The sequence below is a fragment of the Dunckerocampus dactyliophorus genome, chromosome 8, assembly GCF_027744805.1.
Source record: "Dunckerocampus dactyliophorus isolate RoL2022-P2 chromosome 8, RoL_Ddac_1.1, whole genome shotgun sequence".
NCBI lineage: Eukaryota > Metazoa > Chordata > Actinopteri > Syngnathiformes > Syngnathidae > Dunckerocampus > Dunckerocampus dactyliophorus.
Window position 1 is genome coordinate 1,733,429 of NC_072826.1, and position 19,514 is coordinate 1,752,942.

At 42.2% G+C, this 19,514-nt stretch overlaps 1 protein-coding gene across 1 annotated transcript; it reads right to left on the reverse strand.

Moving 5' to 3' along the window:
• Positions 1–1,568: 1,568 nt before the first annotated feature.
• txnrd3 (thioredoxin reductase 3) lies at positions 1,569–19,485 on the reverse strand. The gene is made up of 16 exons (XM_054784135.1): positions 19,066–19,485; positions 18,670–18,730; positions 18,193–18,302; positions 15,247–15,354; positions 15,048–15,120; positions 14,651–14,770; positions 14,420–14,562; positions 13,152–13,267; positions 10,918–11,143; positions 10,709–10,801; positions 10,419–10,495; positions 8,103–8,259; positions 7,877–7,984; positions 7,686–7,781; positions 4,494–4,628; positions 1,569–2,486 (listed from the first exon to the last, which is right to left on the reverse strand). Exons 1-16 carry the CDS (start codon positions 19,180–19,182, stop codon positions 2,424–2,426), a joined length of 1,803 nt encoding a protein of 600 aa, XP_054640110.1. The 5' UTR covers positions 19,183–19,485; the 3' UTR covers positions 1,569–2,423.
• Between the last annotated feature and the right edge of the window lie 29 nt (positions 19,486–19,514).

The following is a 19,514-nucleotide window of genomic DNA, read 5'->3' on the forward strand; positions in this document are numbered from 1 at the left end:
ATAAAGAACAGAACTTTTTATATATATATATATATACAAAAAAATAACAAACTGACAGAACATCATTGTGATGATGAAGACTCTTCTGCTTGTATTTAGCAAACATCAACTGCTTGTATTGTTTATGAATGTGCTCATCTCTGGACTTTGTTTGACTTCCTTACTCAATCCCTTCCATCTTTTAATTCCACACACGGAAATGCTGTGGCTTTTCAGCGTAGTTCTCACATATAAATGTTTTAAGTTGAATTTTCCTCTAAGATCATATTTCTCTTCTCTGATTGAGAAATACTGTATGAATTTTTTGGGTAACAAGTTGTTATTAACTTCATACATTATTCTAGCGGTTTGTAAGTTTACTAAATCTGCGAATTTTAATATGTGTGATTTTAAAAATAGAGGGTTTGTATGTTGTCTATACTTGGTATTATGAATGATCATCACTAATATGTGATATTAAAAATAAAGGTGTGTATGTTGTCTATACTTGGTATTATGAATGATCATCACTAATATGTGATATTAAAAATAAAGGTGTGTATGTTGTCTATACTTGGTATTATGAATGATCATCACTAATATGTGATATTAAAAATAAAGGTGTGTATGTTGTCTATACTTGGTATGAATGATCCTCACCATCTTTTTTGCAGTACAGTGAGTGAGTGAAGATTGCTTTTGTAATTATTTCCCATATCTCCACACAATACATTAAATATGCTAATACTAAGGAACAGTACAGGGTGTGGAGTGATTTTTGGTCAAGAACATATTTTGCTTTATTCAATATAGAGATATTTCTCGCCACCTTTTGTTGTATATTTTTAATATGAGATTTCCAACTCATGTTTTCATCTATTACAACCCCAAGGAATTTATATTCTTCCACTTTTTCAATATTCACTCCGTTAATTTGTATTTGGTCGTACGCAAGTTCAGGGATAATCTGTTCCTGTCAGGCTATGACTTTAATATGACCTTTTCATCCTTGACCTTTTTAATGAGTTCTTGTGTGCTTTCACCAGAACAGAAAGCGGTGGTATCATCCGCGAATAACACCAATTTTAAGTCCTTTGTTACTTTACAAATGTCGATGTACAAATTAAACAGTTTTGGTCCCAGTATGGACCAAAGCTTCAATTATAATTTTCCTTAAAGCAGAAAATAGGTCTGGGTTCTTATGGGTTAAAACCATGTCTGTTTTTAGGGCCATTGGAATAACAACACAGGGAAATGAGTGTCTATGATAATAATCATGAGGCTTATTAAGTACTAAATAGAAGAAACCATCAAAGCCTCGGTGGTCATGACAACCCAAGCAGGTGACGCGCTGTTGTCAGATGTGAGCAATCAACAAAAGCTTCACACCAGTCCAGATGCTACTGATCTACACGGAAAGGTGCTATTATTTCTACGCAGCTCTCTGATGCGGCGGACATGAATAGCCTGTCCACTTCAACGAGATTATTTTTGATCCACTGGTCTAAAATAGATTCAGAAAACCTTCCCTCAAACGCATGACACAGCAACCTTACAAAACTCCATTACAAACAGTACAAAACAGACAATACTGAAAAGATTCTTTATTTTATCTTGAAAGGTAAGCTTGAGAGTTGAGACACCAATGAACAAGCGATTCAGCCTCGTCCGCTACATCTTCTCCATACACACTCAGTAATGATTGGACACTCTAGGAGGCTAATGCACTATAAACAGCCTTCAGTACATTGTATCATTCAAGAGAGTGATTTCATGGTAATTTTGGTCTAATTATACCTAAAAAGTGGCTGTACAGACACCAAGAGGAAAACAAGCGTTAAATTAGCCAAGAAGACATTCAGTACAATTCTATGTACAACCTTTGAGTATTCTAGGAGGCACGAACTGTTTCAATTCCAAACATTGTTACCAATTGATGAGTCTGAATGCCATGCTTGCACTTGGGGTGGGGAAAAAAGTTAGGGTTTGGACGAAGGGATTGGCAGACCATCAGGAACTTCTGCAGAGGGACATCGATCCTTGCCCACCTCAGCGTTTTGGGTTACGGGCAAGAACGTCACTAACAGCTCAGGCACACACAAACACATCTGGAGGAGTGGCGTGTGTGTGTTCCCTAGCTCCCCAGAGAAGGACACTAATGGAGCCTAGTAAATGATCAGCCAAGTAACCCCGCTGTTAAGCAGAGTGCTCTCATATCAAATTAGCACCAGTCAGAGTGAGTTTGCACCCTGGCTTCCTCCGCTCTCGTCTTAGCTCCCCACAAACGCAAAATGAGCAAGCTGTACTTTTTACAGCCGTGCTGCAGAATGTGCCGAGAAACAGCAGGCCTCTCAATCAAGTGAACGGCGTGAGCTAAGAGAGGAGGGGTCGGGGGTGGGAGTGGTTACGATGAGAGCACCCTGCTAAACAAGCAGGGTTTAACCTCAGCAACCAGCCGCGGTGATGTCACCGCCAGAGCTTTTAGTCACTTCCATGGTGGTGAAGACCTGGGGGGGAAAAAACAAGGAAAAAACATTAAGGGAAAACTAAATCTCACAATTTCACAAACTAGCCGACCATTTTTTGGTTGTATGATTTGTAACTACAGCATCTCTTGCAGTCCCCTTATTGTTCATTAACTGAGTGACGTTTCATGTTTTTTTCATTTTCTATACCGCTTGTCCTCACGAGGGTCACGGGGGTATGCTGGAGCCTATCCCAGCTGAATCTGTGCGAGAGGCGGGGTTCATCCTGGACTGGTTGCCAGCCAACCACAGGGCACATAAAGACAAAATAACTATTCACACTCATATTTAGGCCTGTCACGACAACACATTTTGTGGTACATAATTAGGCTAGAAATTATCGTCGATAATCGACATCCACAACATTTTTTTTTTATTATCATGAGGTGTAATTCATATTTCAAGATTCAAGATTTGAACCACTAGATGGTACTCAAGTATAGTGTACCTGTGTGAGCCACATTAGCTTAAGATGTCTGTACGCATGTTTAAAATTCAGGCCATGTAACCGTATTGAATGGCTGAATTGCGCACCATTTTGTTTATATTCAAATGTCTTTGAACGTGACATGATTCGTGACTATATGGATGCCTACGTCCAGATGGGAGTTGAGTTTACTGATGTTTTGGTGTGGTTCAGCCAACAGTCGTGTGTTTTGTTTTTGCAATAACGAGCTTGTTGATGGACCACAATCAACAACACGATCATGATAAAATACAATATTTAGTGTGTTCTTCTGCTGTAACTAGTTCTCGAGCGGGTCTCGTGTTTATGGGCCAAAATTACACTTTTGATGAATTTATTTACTATTATTTCTTCAAGTACTGTACTGAAATTATCATTATGATTTTAAAAAATGATCAAAGAGCACTACTTTGTTCTGCATTTTTTCTATAAATATGCAAATGAAATCAACATTTTATGAAATAAAGTAAAAAAAAAAAATAAAAAAAAAGCCAAGTGTTCATTGTAATATGCTTTTTTAACTATACCACAAAGCTGAGACGCACTGTCTTCTTGAAATATCAAAGTGTTCCTTGCATCCTTTCATTTTTCAGTATGTTGCCCTCGGTTGAAAAAGTTTGGACACCCCTGGTTAAGATGAACAATTTGACGTGTACTGTAAATTCCGGTGTATAAGCCGCACCCACTAAATTTTGAGAAAAAAAAACAAAAACAAAAAAAAACAGATTTGTACATACATCCAGGAGCCAATCATGAGCCATGAAAAAAACTCCCAACAAGCTTGTCAACCAATTGGAAATTGCAGGTCGGTACTCATAACAGTCTGACTCACGGTGCCATCTTACAAACACTAAAGTCATCACACAGCAACTTAACACTCAAAAGGTATAGCTAATATGCAAACATGTACCAATACAAGTTTAAAATGCAAAAAAAAAAAAAAAAAAAAAAAAATTTTTTTAAGTTTTCTCATAATGCATTGTCTGAGCAAAGCATTTCATTGGAGGACAAGCAGCATAGAAAATGTACGGATGGTGCTGCAATGCTGCCTCTGTCCACCAGAGGGAGACAGGAGCCCAAAGGGAGGCTGACATCATTGCAGCAGCCCGCCAGGCACCAAACTTTTGAAGAGTTTTTTTTTCATTTTAAACATGTTTGTATATTTCTCGTTTCTATACCTTTTGAGTGTTAAGTTGCTGTGTGATGAGTTTAGCATTTGTAAGATGACAGCGAGTCAGACTGTTATGTTGAGTAATGACCTGCACTTTCCAATGGGTTGACAAGCTTGTTGGGAGTTTTTTTCATAGCTCATGATTGGCTCCTGCCAAAGATAGAGCTACCGTTTCCTCACTGACTTGCGAGCGGCACAGTATTTAAACAATTACTGGTAGTTCTGAAGTAAAGGAGATGTCATGAGATTAGAATTTAGCCGCACCGCTGTTTAAGCCGTAGGCTTCGAAGTTTAAGAAAAAAGTAGCGGCTTATACCCCGGAAATGGCTGTGACCACTGATCAGTGCTTTACCTCAGCACAAGTCGGGTGGATGCCAATTGTGCCGTCTAGCTGGCCCTTTGTGGCACCACATTTCATGGCTGCACCAAAGCCTTGCGTGACTTCTCCTGCATTGGGACCCAGGTAGTGGAAGCCAATGACTCTGTCCTGTGGCGAGAAAACATTATAGAAAACATCATTTAAATAAACAAACTGCCAAGACTGCAACACAATTCATTGTCTCCCTAAGTCACCTTTTGTATGCCTTCTAGAAATTGAACTTCTATTTTCCAAGTTTCCTACTGTCTACCAATTGAGGGCCCTCGGCATTCTACAAAGCACTTCCCTGACTTTTGCTAGCTATCACCTTTTTCTTTTGTACAACTGGTGGAATCTGCAGCTAGCAGGCATCAGCTCGTTTGTGGGGCTAGTCTAGTTCCCCTAGAAAGACTTTCTCCTGGTTGCATCTCTTAGAATCCAAAATTCTCACGGCCTGCTGCTACTCCGCTCTGCAAAGTCAGAAGTGATCTGCATCAGATACGCTGTCGTGCAAAAGAGTGGCAGATATCACAAGAGTGCAAGCAAGACTTAACAGTTGAGAGGATACCCACAGGACTTACAAAATCAAACGCTAAATAGCCTCTTGTCGAGTTATGTTGTAATATCAGTTATGTTGGCCACCAAAACAGTGATTACCACTTTCCCCAAACCTTGCCAATCTCATCACAGACCTACTCCACAAATGGAACTACGAGGTAATCGGCATTAACCACTTTTTGAAATGATGCATCATTCACTGTGAATATTGCCTGGCAAACATGTTGCCAGAAGCTGTGGCCCCAAAGTTGGAGACCAAGTTGCATCTCCCCTAGACTTCCCACTGTGGTTTGGAGACTAACGAGCACCTGAGATGTCCTGATAAAATATTGATATCGGATATTGGAAAAAAAACAAAAAACAAATTATATCAGCCTGCATCTCAAGTCTCAGATATCAGCACTTCGATTCAAGCAGTTGATTCCAGACTCTGCCCCAGCACGTCTATCCAGCAGCGACCAGACAGTGCCCATGTGATCACAACAACAGTGTTTGCTAGCGTGCTAGCAAAGTAGCAAGGAGCAGGAGTGATGTCAGCTGTGTGGCAGTAAAAAGATGTTGCAGATGAGAGCAAAACTTGTCATGCACAAATTCACCTTTGTCAGCATCCCATTCAGATGTAATGCTGGTCACGGACCCACCTGAAACCAAGCTGGCTGTGCCTTGTTTATCTGTTAGAGGCTAAATGACGGCATCACTTAGGAAGGGATGAAAGGACAGCACTGGATGTGGGAGAAAGGTGGCGTCGTAGACCTCCTCCTGTGTCTGCAGATGGCTTCCCTCACTCCTCCGAAATATTCATACCAAGAAGAAATGACCTTCCAAAAAAGGTCCTTAATAATGATCGTCATGCACTTACCGAGCCCCAACAGGCTATAATGTGTTAAAAGTTGCCTCAGATTTACCAAGCTTAGACAGCAGTGCTTGTTTAAAAAGAGGAAGGAAGCATGGCAAAGACATCAGGTTGTTAGGTTGTAATGGGTGCTGAAATCCGTTCTACCTCTTGAACGTTTCCTGACCCTGTTCAAGTGGAGTTCATTGATCTGTGCCTCACCAATCATTTACTCACTTGCACTCTAATTTCCTTCTAGGCAGGTGTCCAAGGGGCCTCATTTATTAAAAAAAAAATAAGTGTGAATGGATTGCATCATAAAACATTACATGCTAAAAAAACCCTCAGATCTATAAAACAGATGCTTTTAAAAGGATCACATGTTGGACGATCACTGAGGAAAAGATGGCAACTATAAAGGCGACATTCGCAGATTGTGAAACAGAGGTGCTCGTTATGTTGAGCAGCGTAACAAGGTTGTTTATGGTTAAGTAATGACACATCTAATTAAAAATAATAATTGAATGGCAATATTTGACCAATCAAGTCATTACTGTTGTTGACATTAAGAAAATGCACGTTCATGTCTTCCACTTCTGTTTGCCAAGTCTTCAGGTAATGCCAAAGTAATTAGTAATGGACGATTACCGTGAAATTTCAGCATAAGCCGATAAATGCCTTTCAATACCGATCACCTTTGGCTAGTACTATTGCAGGCCGCAGCGATCGCGTCGTGCAGTGTAGCGTCTTGCGCCAACTAACGTCCTCCTCCCACTTGCCTTCACAGTGCGCAGGCGTGCCAAAACAAAAACAATAATGTCTGCCGTGTGGAACTTAACTGCCAACACATGCCATGACAACGATCTTGCGGGGGTAGCACGTTAAAAAGCTTCAATATGGCATTTGAAGAACAAACACTTGACCGAGTATGGCGAGTTGGAGGCTCACGGTGTGATCATCAGTCCGACGGCAGCTAACGCAGCCATGTGGCCAATACTCGCCCGTGTGTGTGTGACAGCCAGAAGGCATATGGCTTCTTATGCTTCTTTTGCTTATAGGCTAAGCTAATAACCCCAAAAATAATTGAATTCATTGGACGAGATGACCAGCCTCTCTCAGTGGTGGAAGACACCTGGTTCACCAAGTGCTCTCTCACTGTCCTAGAAGTCCTGCTGGAGTTCCACCAATCTACTCTCACATCCAAAGTCTCTTTAAAGAAAGCGTCTCATCCTTCGTAAGTTTCACCAGTGATATGCTGTTTTGGCCTAAAATTAAGGTGACTTTGTGGTTCCTTTTTTCATATCATACAGGCAAGTAGCAGGGGTGCAAGCCTCTTGGCAGTCAAGGGACCTTGGAATTGTCCTGACTTTTCCCCTTCATACGGCACCACGGGCCAATAGCACTCATCATAAATAAATGTATAATGTGATCGCTATCGGCTGATTTCAGTCCCGGATGATCGTATCGGAATCGGCAGCATAAAACCCAGATCGGAGCATCCCTACTTATATCTGTACACACAGGACATTTGAGAAGAAATAACCTTTCAGGCTGCGTATACCTGAGATCATAAGAGTTGGGGTTTCCTAAAAATTCATAACACGAGTTAATCCAATAAAATATTCTTCTGAAATACATATTTTTTGGTTTTTAGGCTTAGAAAAATAAATGTTCAATACATCAGTGTGTTGGCTCCCTCGCGGAGCAACCTTGATAAATGAGGCGCCTGGATTGTGACTGGCCAGTTATGGGAGTCTATGGTCTAAAGAAAGAAACTCTCATGAAAATAGTCTTACGTTGTCCAGTTTGTTGCAGATGATCTTGGCATAGCATCGGTTGTTGTCCCTGCCAGGCACAGTGAACTCCAGAGGCCAAAACAGACTGTGGTATACCTGAATGGAAGGACCAAGCACATTGGAATGTAAAGGAGAACACGTACCGATATCCAAAACAGTTCAACTTCATCATCCATGTACGTGTACGTCACCTCAAGGTTGTCCTGTCCGTACAACTCTGTGGCTCTCTCCTCAGACAGGCCGCAGGAGCCGTACTCCAGTGGAGTGAAGACAGTGGTGGGAACGTTGACGTAGTCACACTAGAGACAGTAACTCATATTTACAATGTTGGATTCCAAGACTGCATAATAGCAAGTTCATTTAAAAAAAATAAAGAAATTGCCTGTAAAATTGTATCGTAGTAGATACACTGTGTACCTTCATTGTTGAACCCCCATAAAGGCGCCGTGCCAGCAGCTTGCCAGCTTGGATAGCAACAGGGGTCAGTTCCCACTTGGCCTCCAAGATGTCTCCGATGGCATAGATGTGGGACACGTTGGTTTGCTCTTCATCACTGACAGGAATTTTGCCATTCCTGGAAGGTGGCAAGGAGAAGGAGAAGAAACAAATCACGTTTCTTTTCAGTTCTGATGATGTTGGCTGATCTACCAACATAAAAAGCTAACATTGATGGTACTGGGGGGCTAGGTATTCCAAGTACAGTGCTAAACTGCTAATTGAACTGAATCGATGAATAATTTGGACCCATCCCATCCCATCCCACAGTGGTTGGAATGCATTAAGGAGTTCTGTGTTTGAGAAAAAGACAACACAGGTGGTCCTCGTTTTAAGTACGACTTCCATTCAAAAAGTCTGCTGATGTTTTGGTGTGGTTGGCCCGTTTAGTTTTTGCAATAAAAAGACATTGTTGATCGACCACCTAGTCATCCTTACAACGTCCGGGTAGAAGTTAAAATGCCATCCTTATCCTTAATTGTAAGCGGTACAGTCAAGCGATTGAGACAAGCGCGGCGGACATTGAGCACCTAGCGTATTCTTCCACGGTACTGGAACTAGTTCTCAAGCGAGTCTCATGGTTACGGACCAAACTTAAGATTTTAATTTAAGGGAGGAACACGGAACATGTAAACTGACGACCACTTGGAATTTAATAATGCAGCTGTCCAGTAGTGCACCCAGAGCCGACTATAACAAAGACGTCAGCCACCACTAGGCAAAAAAACAGTCAAATGTGATGTGAAAATGTGGGTAGTAGGGATGCTCCGATCCATCGGCAGATTTCCATGAAAAAGCATGTGACCAGCATAGGGCGATGAATGCCTTCAAACACCTGTGGCTCGTGCTACTGCAGCATGCAGCCTGGAGAGGTCCCTGCATGCATTGTAGTGTCTTGCCCTTACGTCTTGGGTAGCGTGCTCATGCCACTTGCCTTCACACTGTGCAAGTGTGTCAAAACCAAAACAAAACTTGTCTGCCGTGTGGAACTTACCTGCCAGCACATGCCATGACTAATATCTTGTGGGGGTAGCACTTTTAAAAGCTTTAATTTAATACGGCTTTACGGTGTGAGTTTGAGGCTCACGTCGTGATCAGTCAAACGACAGCTAATGCAGCCAAAACACTGGACAACGCTCGCCCGTGTGTCCATGACAGTCAGAAGGCTAAGCAAATAACCCAAAAATAAAATGGAATTCTGAGATGAGCAGCCTTTGTCAGCGGTTTCTCGCTTGGAGCCCACCTATGTGCTACCTGGAAGTCCTGCTAGGGCTCCACCAATGTCCTCCATCTCACATCCAAAGTCTCCCTGAAGAAGGCGTCTCACCCTCATATAATGTTCTCTTGAAAAAGTAGAATATGTTTTTCCCTAAATTAAGGTGATTTTATGGTTCCTTTTTTCATATATAGCCAATAGCAGGGGAATTGTGGGCCCGATGAAAGAAAAATATACCTGGCAATCAGGGGACCTTGCAATTCTCCTGACTGTGCCCGCTAATACGGCACCCGAGGCCAATAGCACTCATCATAAATAAATTGAAAAATGTATCATTAATCATGAACAATGTGGTGGATAAAAGGTATGTGACGGTATCACTCATGAATGATGGGAATCTGAGCATAAAACCCTGCTCGAAGCATCCCTATCCCATCGCTATCTTTTCATATAACGTATTCAACAATGTACAGCAGAGCAGCAGTATTTGGGTTAAACTTTGCCACTGCCTTGAAAATATTACTATACAGTCACAAGACTACACGCATATGACTCAACACTCTCTTTTAAGGCTTGCCACATGCTACCTTAATCCCTGCTGATCTCCTTGCCTAAATCATTCTGACATTCATAAATGTACCTCAAAAGGAGATTCACTTAAAACTATGAAAGCGATGACTTAAAAAGCAGTTTGTAAAGATACATTTTAAATAAATACCCCCAATTCTACACTCTTCAACTTTTGACGGTGTGCTGTAGACCTGACGAACACTGATAAGCCACTTGAACCCAATCAGAGACAAGACAAGACACATGCTCTGTCAAAGACACGTTAACATAATGTGCATTTTAATCTCAAGAAGAGTGCAGCCACCCTCCCCCCTACACTCACATACCACCCTGCAGAGAGTCATGTGACAGCAAGAACTGCTGAATCACCATGACTCTTCAACATGCAAATTAAAAGGTACAGGTCATGAACTTGTTACAATGCAGGCAAAACACACACACACACAACTTACTTTGGGTTAACTTTGACGCCTATCTTGTCCAGGCCAATCTTGTCAGTGCATGCGTCTCGGCCCACTGCTATTAATACCTGAGGACCCAAGAATGCCTGATTAGGTTGACTGAAATCCACTCGTCCACTTGCATAGAACATTTGTGTGTAACTTTCAAATGCAGAATGAGTAAACTGGGGAAAAATGTTGACGAATAGTTCTGCCTTTTCAGCATTAGCATGCATATCCATACATAATCCTTCTGCGTTGTCTGGGCTTGAAGCAACTGTATGTGACTGCCCTGTACTTACAGTGTTGTACTCTCCCTCGATGAGCTCATCAGTCTCGGTGGACTTCGCTGTCACCTTCAGTCTGCCGGGGCTGCCTGCTTCCAGCTCCTCGATCTGAATGATAAATTGATTATGCCAATCGATGAAGTAATAAGTCTAGTGCTGTATTTAAATTGACACCAAGGAGAACGTGTGGCAGCATCACGTTACCTGTGCAAATGACAACTTACCTTCACGGGGACAAATTTACGGATGAATTTGACGCCGTGCTCCTCCATGTGTTCACCAGCACGGTTGGCCATCTCCTGGTCAAAGCCCCTCAGCAGAATGGAGCGCACCATAATAGTGACATCAAGACCCAGGCCAGCAAGGAAGCCGCCACACTCCAGAGCGACATAAGATGCCCCAATTACCAGGGTCTTCCCAGGGCAGTAAGGTAAGGAGAAGAGATCATCACTGGTGGAAAACCAACAGAGGGTTGAGTGTCAGTGTAGAGCTGCAACAATTAATTGATGAATCGATTATCCAATTAATCGACTATTCTGGTAATCGATTAATCGTTTCATTGAAAAATGCACTGTAAATATACGATTTCAGCCTCTCAAATGTAAATTTCCTTAGTCATCTGTGAAAGCAGATGTACAATCAAAACAAGAGTCACACACATTTGGAAAAGAGCAATCGACATTTGTGCCTCTTTCTGATACCTTGTGAAGCAAACCCCTGCGGATGCGCGAATGTAGAGCATGCGTAAGAACATTCCCACGCCAAGAATGGCATTTATCCACTTGTAGTTGTGCGTAGGAAAATGCATACGTTTATGCACAACCCTTACCATGCGTACAGACAAAGCATAGTGGTGGAACAGTGAAACTGCAAACAGCTAACAAGGCACTGCCCCTCCCCCCAGAGCAGACACGCTGATGCCAAACACAAAGGCTGCTTTTTTTTAAGCTTTTTTTTTTTTTAAATGTACTTTTCTACTTCAATTTCCGTGTCGGAGAAATTCTTCTTCCTCGCTGTCTTTGCTATGATTTTGGGGAGGGAAAAAGTCCATTCTTAAAAGAGGCGGAAATTTAAAATGTGCTTTAAAAAAAAAAATCCAATTCATCAATTAATCGGAAAAAAAATAATCAACCGATGAATCTATTTTTTAAATAATCGTTAGCTGCAGCCCTGCGTCAGTGTTGGCAGTGTTCGATATGAATAAAAAAGGTGACATATCAAAAGGATCCTGCTGTGCTGCTTTAACTAAAAAGGGCTGTCAAACTGGCCGTACAGGTTACATTTGCAGGCTGATTTCCATAACAACTCTCCTCAGCTGCTTCATTTCTGTTTGACTATGAACATTGGAATTCACATTGGGTGTTCCACTTCACTTAAAAGAATCAGACAGATTGTGTGTGTATACCGGAGACAGCGTGCTCCGTGTTGCGCAATACCACTTCACACAAGCACTACCAAACACATAGAAACGGATGGATAGCGCTGATAGCGCCCGAGCGGTTGCAGCACGTCTGAGGCAATGTGCCAATTACAGTTACACCACAAGTGTAATAAACAATTTATTGTTCTGTCCCTTCTTTCAACTGCTCAATGGGCATTTTAAAACAGAATAATTCTTCAGGAATGCTTTTCATCTTGTGCATTCAAAACATTTAACACATTTTTCTGCCTGGTGCCAGTGACTATGAAGCAAAGATGGCACGACCCGTATGATCAACAATCCGATACTGTGCTTTATTTTGGAAACTGGAAACCCAAAAGTGATTGAACCAATGGCTGCAGTCTGGAGTCAAATGTTTTGTCATGTCTGATCCACACAACCACCTTCCGTAAGAGGAACTGCTGGACTAAAGAAGCCTGTTGGCAAATGGCAACAAGCCCAGTAAATAACCAGTTGAAAAGTAAGTACCGGTAAGTATTTTTAGTACTCAACTTCCAACTGAAAGCACCAGTTTATTGTTTAGAGTAGTTTTTCTTGTTAGAGTTGGTTCTGCTGCTGGATAGGATAGAGGAGCACCAATTGTGGGATTTTGAGTCACTGTGCATGCATGTATTTATTGATAAAAAAATAAAATAAAATGAATCATGCAAATTAATTAATCTCCATTAAACATCCCTAGTCCTGAAGCAAGTCCACCTTCTAGCCTCTACTGCACGTGTCACGTCACTGCACGTGGAGGGCCGAGACGCTGCAGGTTTTCTCTACAACCAGTTTCTTCAGCAGGCGATTTAATTGATGAGCTCCTCCCCCCAAAGTGAAGGTGTTGATCATTAAAATCACCTGCTTTAGTGACTGGCTGGAAAGAAAACCTGCAGTGTCTCGGCCCTCCATGGCACGAGTTTGACACCCCTGCTCTAGTGGAAGAAATGACAACAGTTTTGGGTTAGCACACTACGGCAAAAGGAACTTTTTATGCTGAAGTCACCTGGATGGGGTGAAATATAAACTTGTTCTTACCTTGTGATGCAGTGTTCCTTGTCTCCAGGAATGCCCATGTAGCGCGGCCTTTCGCCTGTTGCCAAGACGAACTTGGCTGCAGTGTAAAATGTCTCTTTTCCTCGTTTGTTTACTGCCTGCATAAAAATACAAAACTCAAGGCTTTGAGATGTCGCCAATGAGTACAGCTTCCAATATGATGGCCGCAGACAGAATTTCTCATTTACGTACTTTTGTTAATTTTTGTTATTTATTTTTTTTTTATTTTATAAATTGCTTTGTATCGCTGAAAAAAAAAAAAAAACAAACAAAAAAACACACCGCCATACTCTCAGCCTGATTCGAATACATTTTCCAGACCTTGGAGGTGCAGTGGACATACAAACCAGAGATTAGAAGGACTTATTTTACCCACGTAAACAAGTTCCTGTTAACTACTCATTGCTCATAATAACACGGCTGAAATGTGATTCAAATGTTCTGCTATTATTAGTGGTGTTAGGTAAATAGATTTTCAAACACGTGTGCCATCTGTTTGCATGATTTAAAGTAGTCATGTCCTGATCCAATCTTCAGGATCGGGATTGGCTGCCGAGCCGCTGTATTTTGAAGATGGGATAATATCGGCTTCCGCCACGTGATCGGGCCGATCCAGTTGCTGTAACTTGTAACATGGTTGGTGCGGCAACGCTCCTCAAAGCTGGTTGCCACTCGACTCCAGCCACACGCAAGAAGAAAACGCAACACCACCATGCAGACATGTCTGCGCTGAAGTGAGTTTCACGTTGGACGTCAGATATTTGGCTCCGTAGCTCCAGCGGTAGTTCCCCCTCACTGTGCCCGGACTGCTGTGTCATTGTGCGAGGGGGCTCGCACGCAGTGGCCAAAGGTGGCCGCCCCACTGGCTATCTAGACATTTCAGGTATCAACATTTTAATGTGAGTAATGGTCTCACCTTGGCCACCCCAATTAACAATTTCTGGCTCTGCCACTGCTCACACGGAAAGTTTGTAGGGACCGTCAATAAATGCACTTTGTTAAAAAATATATATATATATTAAAAAAAATAGTCTTATATTCTACATCACACCATAAATTGATCTAGAACCACGTCAAATAATTAGTTCTACCCTAAAAATATTTTGCACACCCATTTTTTCCAATTTTATCCTTTATTGGATGAAGTTAGCCAAAAACGGATTCAAACCAGCAATTTCATCTCAGCGCTGCTTCTGGGCTCTTGTACACAGTTACATAGAAAGTTTCATATCAGACAGAACAGGGCTTACCTTGATCTTGTGTGGCTCTACAAATTCAGCGTAGGCATTGACATAGTTGACGTTCTTGTCCCTCAGCGCCACCCTGTAGCCCCAATTTAGTGAGCCGATGTAGTTGTTGACTGCCGTCTTCATGGTCTCCCAGTTGTGTTTGACTGATGAAACAAAAAGCAAAAGACTGCCCCTTTAGTAGCATGACAAAAACCCGCTGACGTTCCCGTGCCAAAGAAATGAACTGCTTACCATTTTCATCAAATTCCCATCCATATTTGCGTGCGTCCTGCATGGCTGTGGCCAGCATGGCAGTCTGATGCATCAGTTTCTTGGGAATGCAGCCAACATTCACGCATGTTCCCCCTAGACCTGATTACCACAGCAGAAATGCACATTAACATTGTGTGTGTGTGTGTGTGTGTGTGTGTGTGTGTGGGGGGGGGGGGGGGGGGGGGGGGTCTCAAATACACAATACAGATAAAATGATTCTTTATCAAATCAAAAGCATTATTTTCAAAGTTAATGCTTCAGCTCACAAAGACATTTCCTTTTCAGGCATGACTGTGCCCCAGCGCACAAAGTAAGCTCAGAGTCTGACGTGAAAGAAACCAAGTGGCCACATGCAGCCTTACAAGAAACATCGTACCCCAAGTGGTTCCTTTAGGCGTGGGAACAACGTAGTCCAAAACCATGACCCTTTTCCCCAAAATCGCAGCTTCCTTATGTCAAAGAATAAAGAAAATAAACACCATTAGTTATTACAGGAATGCTTTATCCGTTCTAGTGTAAAGTTGTAGTAAAGCCGCCACTAACATGTGACAATAGGTGACAGATCAATAAATCACCTTTGAACAGGACAGGCCTCCAGATCCTCCTCCAATGACAATAAGGTCGTAGTCATAGGCTTCACTTTCTGCGTTCAAAAGCTGCTGAAGACGACCGTCTTTATGGGCCTAAACAACATAAGCAAAATTACCACGTTGACCAGAACATTAGACGGTGAAAAATAAGACAAAAATAATATTCTTAAAAAAAAAAAAATAATAATAATAATAATCTGATTTAAATCATATTTCAGAACGCCACGTGCCTCCAAGAAGTCTGCCAACTTTCCATCTTCTAAAATTAGTAACAGAGCCACAACAGAGGCAGAAAAATGACTGACTGAGAGACTCCATGCCTCTGCGTAAAAGTGTCCATGCTGGGTTCTGTGTGAAAGGCACACGCGGCTAAATGACTAATACATTATGGTTCTGATGCACCAACTTTATATATGCGAATACAACATTAAAAATAATACATTTTTGGAAAAGAGTAGGAGGACAAGCAGTTTGTGTTCATGCGCACTTGGTTTGGCCGATAAGGACTTCAGCATGTATCAGAATAATTGTGGGATGCGTCACAACAGGACGATGTAATTCAATTCAGCGGAGTCCTGGGCAAAGAGCTACTAACCTTCACGCATGTACCGAAAAATAATGAAATTAAACGGAAGCTTACCTATGGCACTGTATAGAAAGTGTCCAAAGCAAGCCAGTCTATTCCAGTTGTTGAGAACATCAACATTAGAGCAACTGTCGGTAGTTACACTCGTTTCTTCCCATCCAAGTCCCTTGCGGGAAAAACTCCTTCAACCCACTTGCCATGTTTTAACCTGTGTGTTCCTTGTCTGGAGACAGGGCGACTTTAAAGTCCAGTCTCAGGTTATGTGGTGGACCGTGCGGCTAATGTAGTGTTGAGTCGCTCGGCTACTCCACATGTCCGTACTACATCTTGGTCTATTGAAACCAACCCACTATAGTCTCCGCTTCAGCCATGCTCATTTCCTCTCTTTTGGTTGTTTGCTCTGCTTTCTCCGCCACCATTTTGTAGTAGGCGTCAATACAGCGTGCCGCCTCAGGAAAACCACTGCTTTTTTCGGTTTATCATTCATACAGGTGTAAGTCATTTTCTTATCATTGGAAGAATGTATACCAGTATACCAAAATAATCGGCCAACAAATGGTCATAACAAAAGAGAAACCGTGTTACACCGTGTTAAATCCAAACTTTGCACAATTTCTTTTGCTTGATTTCACTTTCTTCCCCTAAATGTGTTGCAATGACAAAATGTCTTCATTGGACTTCCTTGTTCTGCAGTCAGGTGGGACAAAATTCTCATTTACTGAGCCTCAGAGGTCACTTTAGTCCAACAGATGTGCATATTTCAATGCAATGTCAATGCCGGGTGATTGTTTAAAAATAGCTGAGTGGTTAGCATGTTGGCAACACAGCCTGATCTGGAAGATCTAGCTTCGAATCTTCGTTGGGCATCTCTGTGTGGAGTTTGCATGTTCTCCCCGCGTGTGCGCGAGTACTCCGCTTTGCTCCCACATTCCAAAAACAAGCATGTTAGGTTAATTGAAGACACTAATTTGTCCATAGGTGTGAATGGCTGTCGACCAGTCCAGGGTGTACCCTGCCTTTCAGCCAAAAGTCAGCTGGGATATGCGCCAGCATACCCCCACTACCCTAGTGAGGATACGCGGCATAGAAAATGGATGGACGGATTTGTGTTTGCTACATACCACATTTATTGTTATATCTAACAGGGTAGCACAGAATCAAGTGAAGGGAATCGTGTGCAAAGTCATACACGTTCCCAAGTACAGCGGTACCATGGTTGTGTTATTTCGTTATAAAAGCTCAGACGAAAACCGAAACATATGAAAACAGTATCAATTTTTCACGTGGTGGGGGATCCTATTACACTATTCCAGTCACCAAAAAAATATTAACAAAAATACATTTTATAGAGAATGATGATACTTTTGTGTCAAATGTGAAATAATTATAAATGATGCAGGCTTCCCATACTTCCCGGTAAGATAGAATTCAATCTTTACAAAAGAGCTGGCAGCCGCACCTTTCTTTGGCCCCATGGCAGGTCATTTAGCAGTCACAATAAAAAAATGCACGGACAGGGAGTCGGCAATGCATAGGGTGCTTTGTTTGGGTAATTGATTTTGTGGAACCATGCAGTACAACAAACTACTTTGTTATGTGCAATCTGGTATAAAAACTAGCGATGCTCGATGACCCCTGGGCTATAGGGTATGAAGAGGGAACCATAACATAGAAGTTTAGAGGATCAGGCGCCTTCTTTAAGGAGACTTCGGATGCAAGAGCAGCTTGATGGCGCTGCAGCAGGACCCCAGGCAGTCAGCAAACCCGGTTTCCTCCACCGCTGCCGCCAACGGACGGCCATACAGTTCAACGAATCCAACCACTTTTCAGGCTATCCGCCTTAGACCTCCGACTGCCTCGCACACACAGGTGCGTGTCCCACCGATGACTACATCGCAAGTAAACTCACCACACCCTGCCAAGTGCCCGCCCCCCCCAAACTAAAGCTTTTTAAAAAGGCGTGTTTTGCAGGGTGCAAAAATTATATCACTCTCACAACGAGAGGAATTCCCATACACTTTTTGGGACTTTGTGAAGGGAAAGTGAGCGAGAGACGGTCGCTTATGGGCTGGATGCTGCAATGGGGCGGAGCTGATGGGTGTTACAATGTGGGAAATCGGCTGATCGATAAGAGCACCCCTTATAAAAACCCAAACTAGGGCGTACGAAAACCGAGGTTTGACCATAGTAGGGCAGCAGACTAGCATCTCTCCAACATCTAGCTGCAATTTATTTGTGTCCGCAGCATGACTCACACCGGTACCTTCTGGTTCCAAAGTTAAAATCCTTACTGTGCTAGTGCCGCCCTGACATTGCATTATTTAACAAGGCTCACATATACTCACCTGCATTGTTTTGTCACAGCCACCAACATGCTTTTTGTTGATGAAGACATTAGGAACGGTTTTCTGTCCAGTCATCTCAAGGAGCATTTCCATGTAGTTGGTTCCATCCTCTACAAAGTAGTGTGGAAATAATTAAAGTCTTTTGAATATCAATCCTTTCATGTTGAGACCATTTAGATCACAAATCCAATGCACCCAGCGTTTACATTACACAAGACAGATACGTTATGTCAACAATTACTGTTCACTGTACTGTATGTTAGCATTTACAGATTCAATTAGCGTAGAGAAGCAAGAAATAAATAAAGAATAGGTTGACAAAGATATGAGGCCAAGGCATCTACAATGACTCAGCAGCTTTTGCACTGGTGCAAAGGAAAGCTATGTTTCATGACCAGGAAATGCCAGTAATGTGTGTAGAATTGACAGTTCACAGATCATGCTTAGTAAGCATTATGAAATACAATCAAATCTTACCTATGAGATCCAACTCCACCACGTTACACTCCACTTTGAGCTCTTTGAACAAGTCTTTTACCTGGAAACACACATAAAACGACAAATTTGTTGAGAAAACACGCTCGACAGGTATGAAGCTTGTACAAATGTATAGGAAATTATAAAGTACGTTTGCTAGGAGCCAATTCGTGATGTCGACATCTCCCATTATTGGGAGATATGGACATTACAGAAGTAGACTTAATAAAAAATATGGTTGGGTTGCACGACGATATTGAAAATGTGCTACCGACATTTAAGTTCCAGCAAACACGCCAGCAATTAGACCAAGCCCGTTCACATCGCGGGAGAATATGCCAACTTCAACATGACGTAAAAGTATTTTCATGCTAATAAATAAATCAAATACCATACCTTCACACAATACGGGCAGTAACTTTTGCTGAAAACCATCACCTGGTTGGAGTCAATGAGCGACTGTATTCGGGTTTTGAGGTCATTCTTCCCGGTGTCATTTTCGATGGGAGGCATTTTCAATCTATTTCCGTCCAAGCCTGCTCAAGGCACGCGTCGATGGACGGCCGGTGTACGCAAGAAGAAAAAATGACACGCTACAAACTTTCTTTGGATAAATATACGAAAATATCTTTCTGTAGCTTTCTTTTAAAAGGACTATCGTGCCAGATAACCGGACTGACAGCTTCCCTTCGCCTCCAACCCCAAAACCGCGCTTGAATGCGCCAAACCTACTCCTTATGGTTTATCGTCATCAGTATAGTGCACTCGATTTATAATGCTCCCTCCACCGTCGACCAGTCCTGCTTTTGTCAGGATATACTCCGCCCACGCGGCCAACCCCGGAA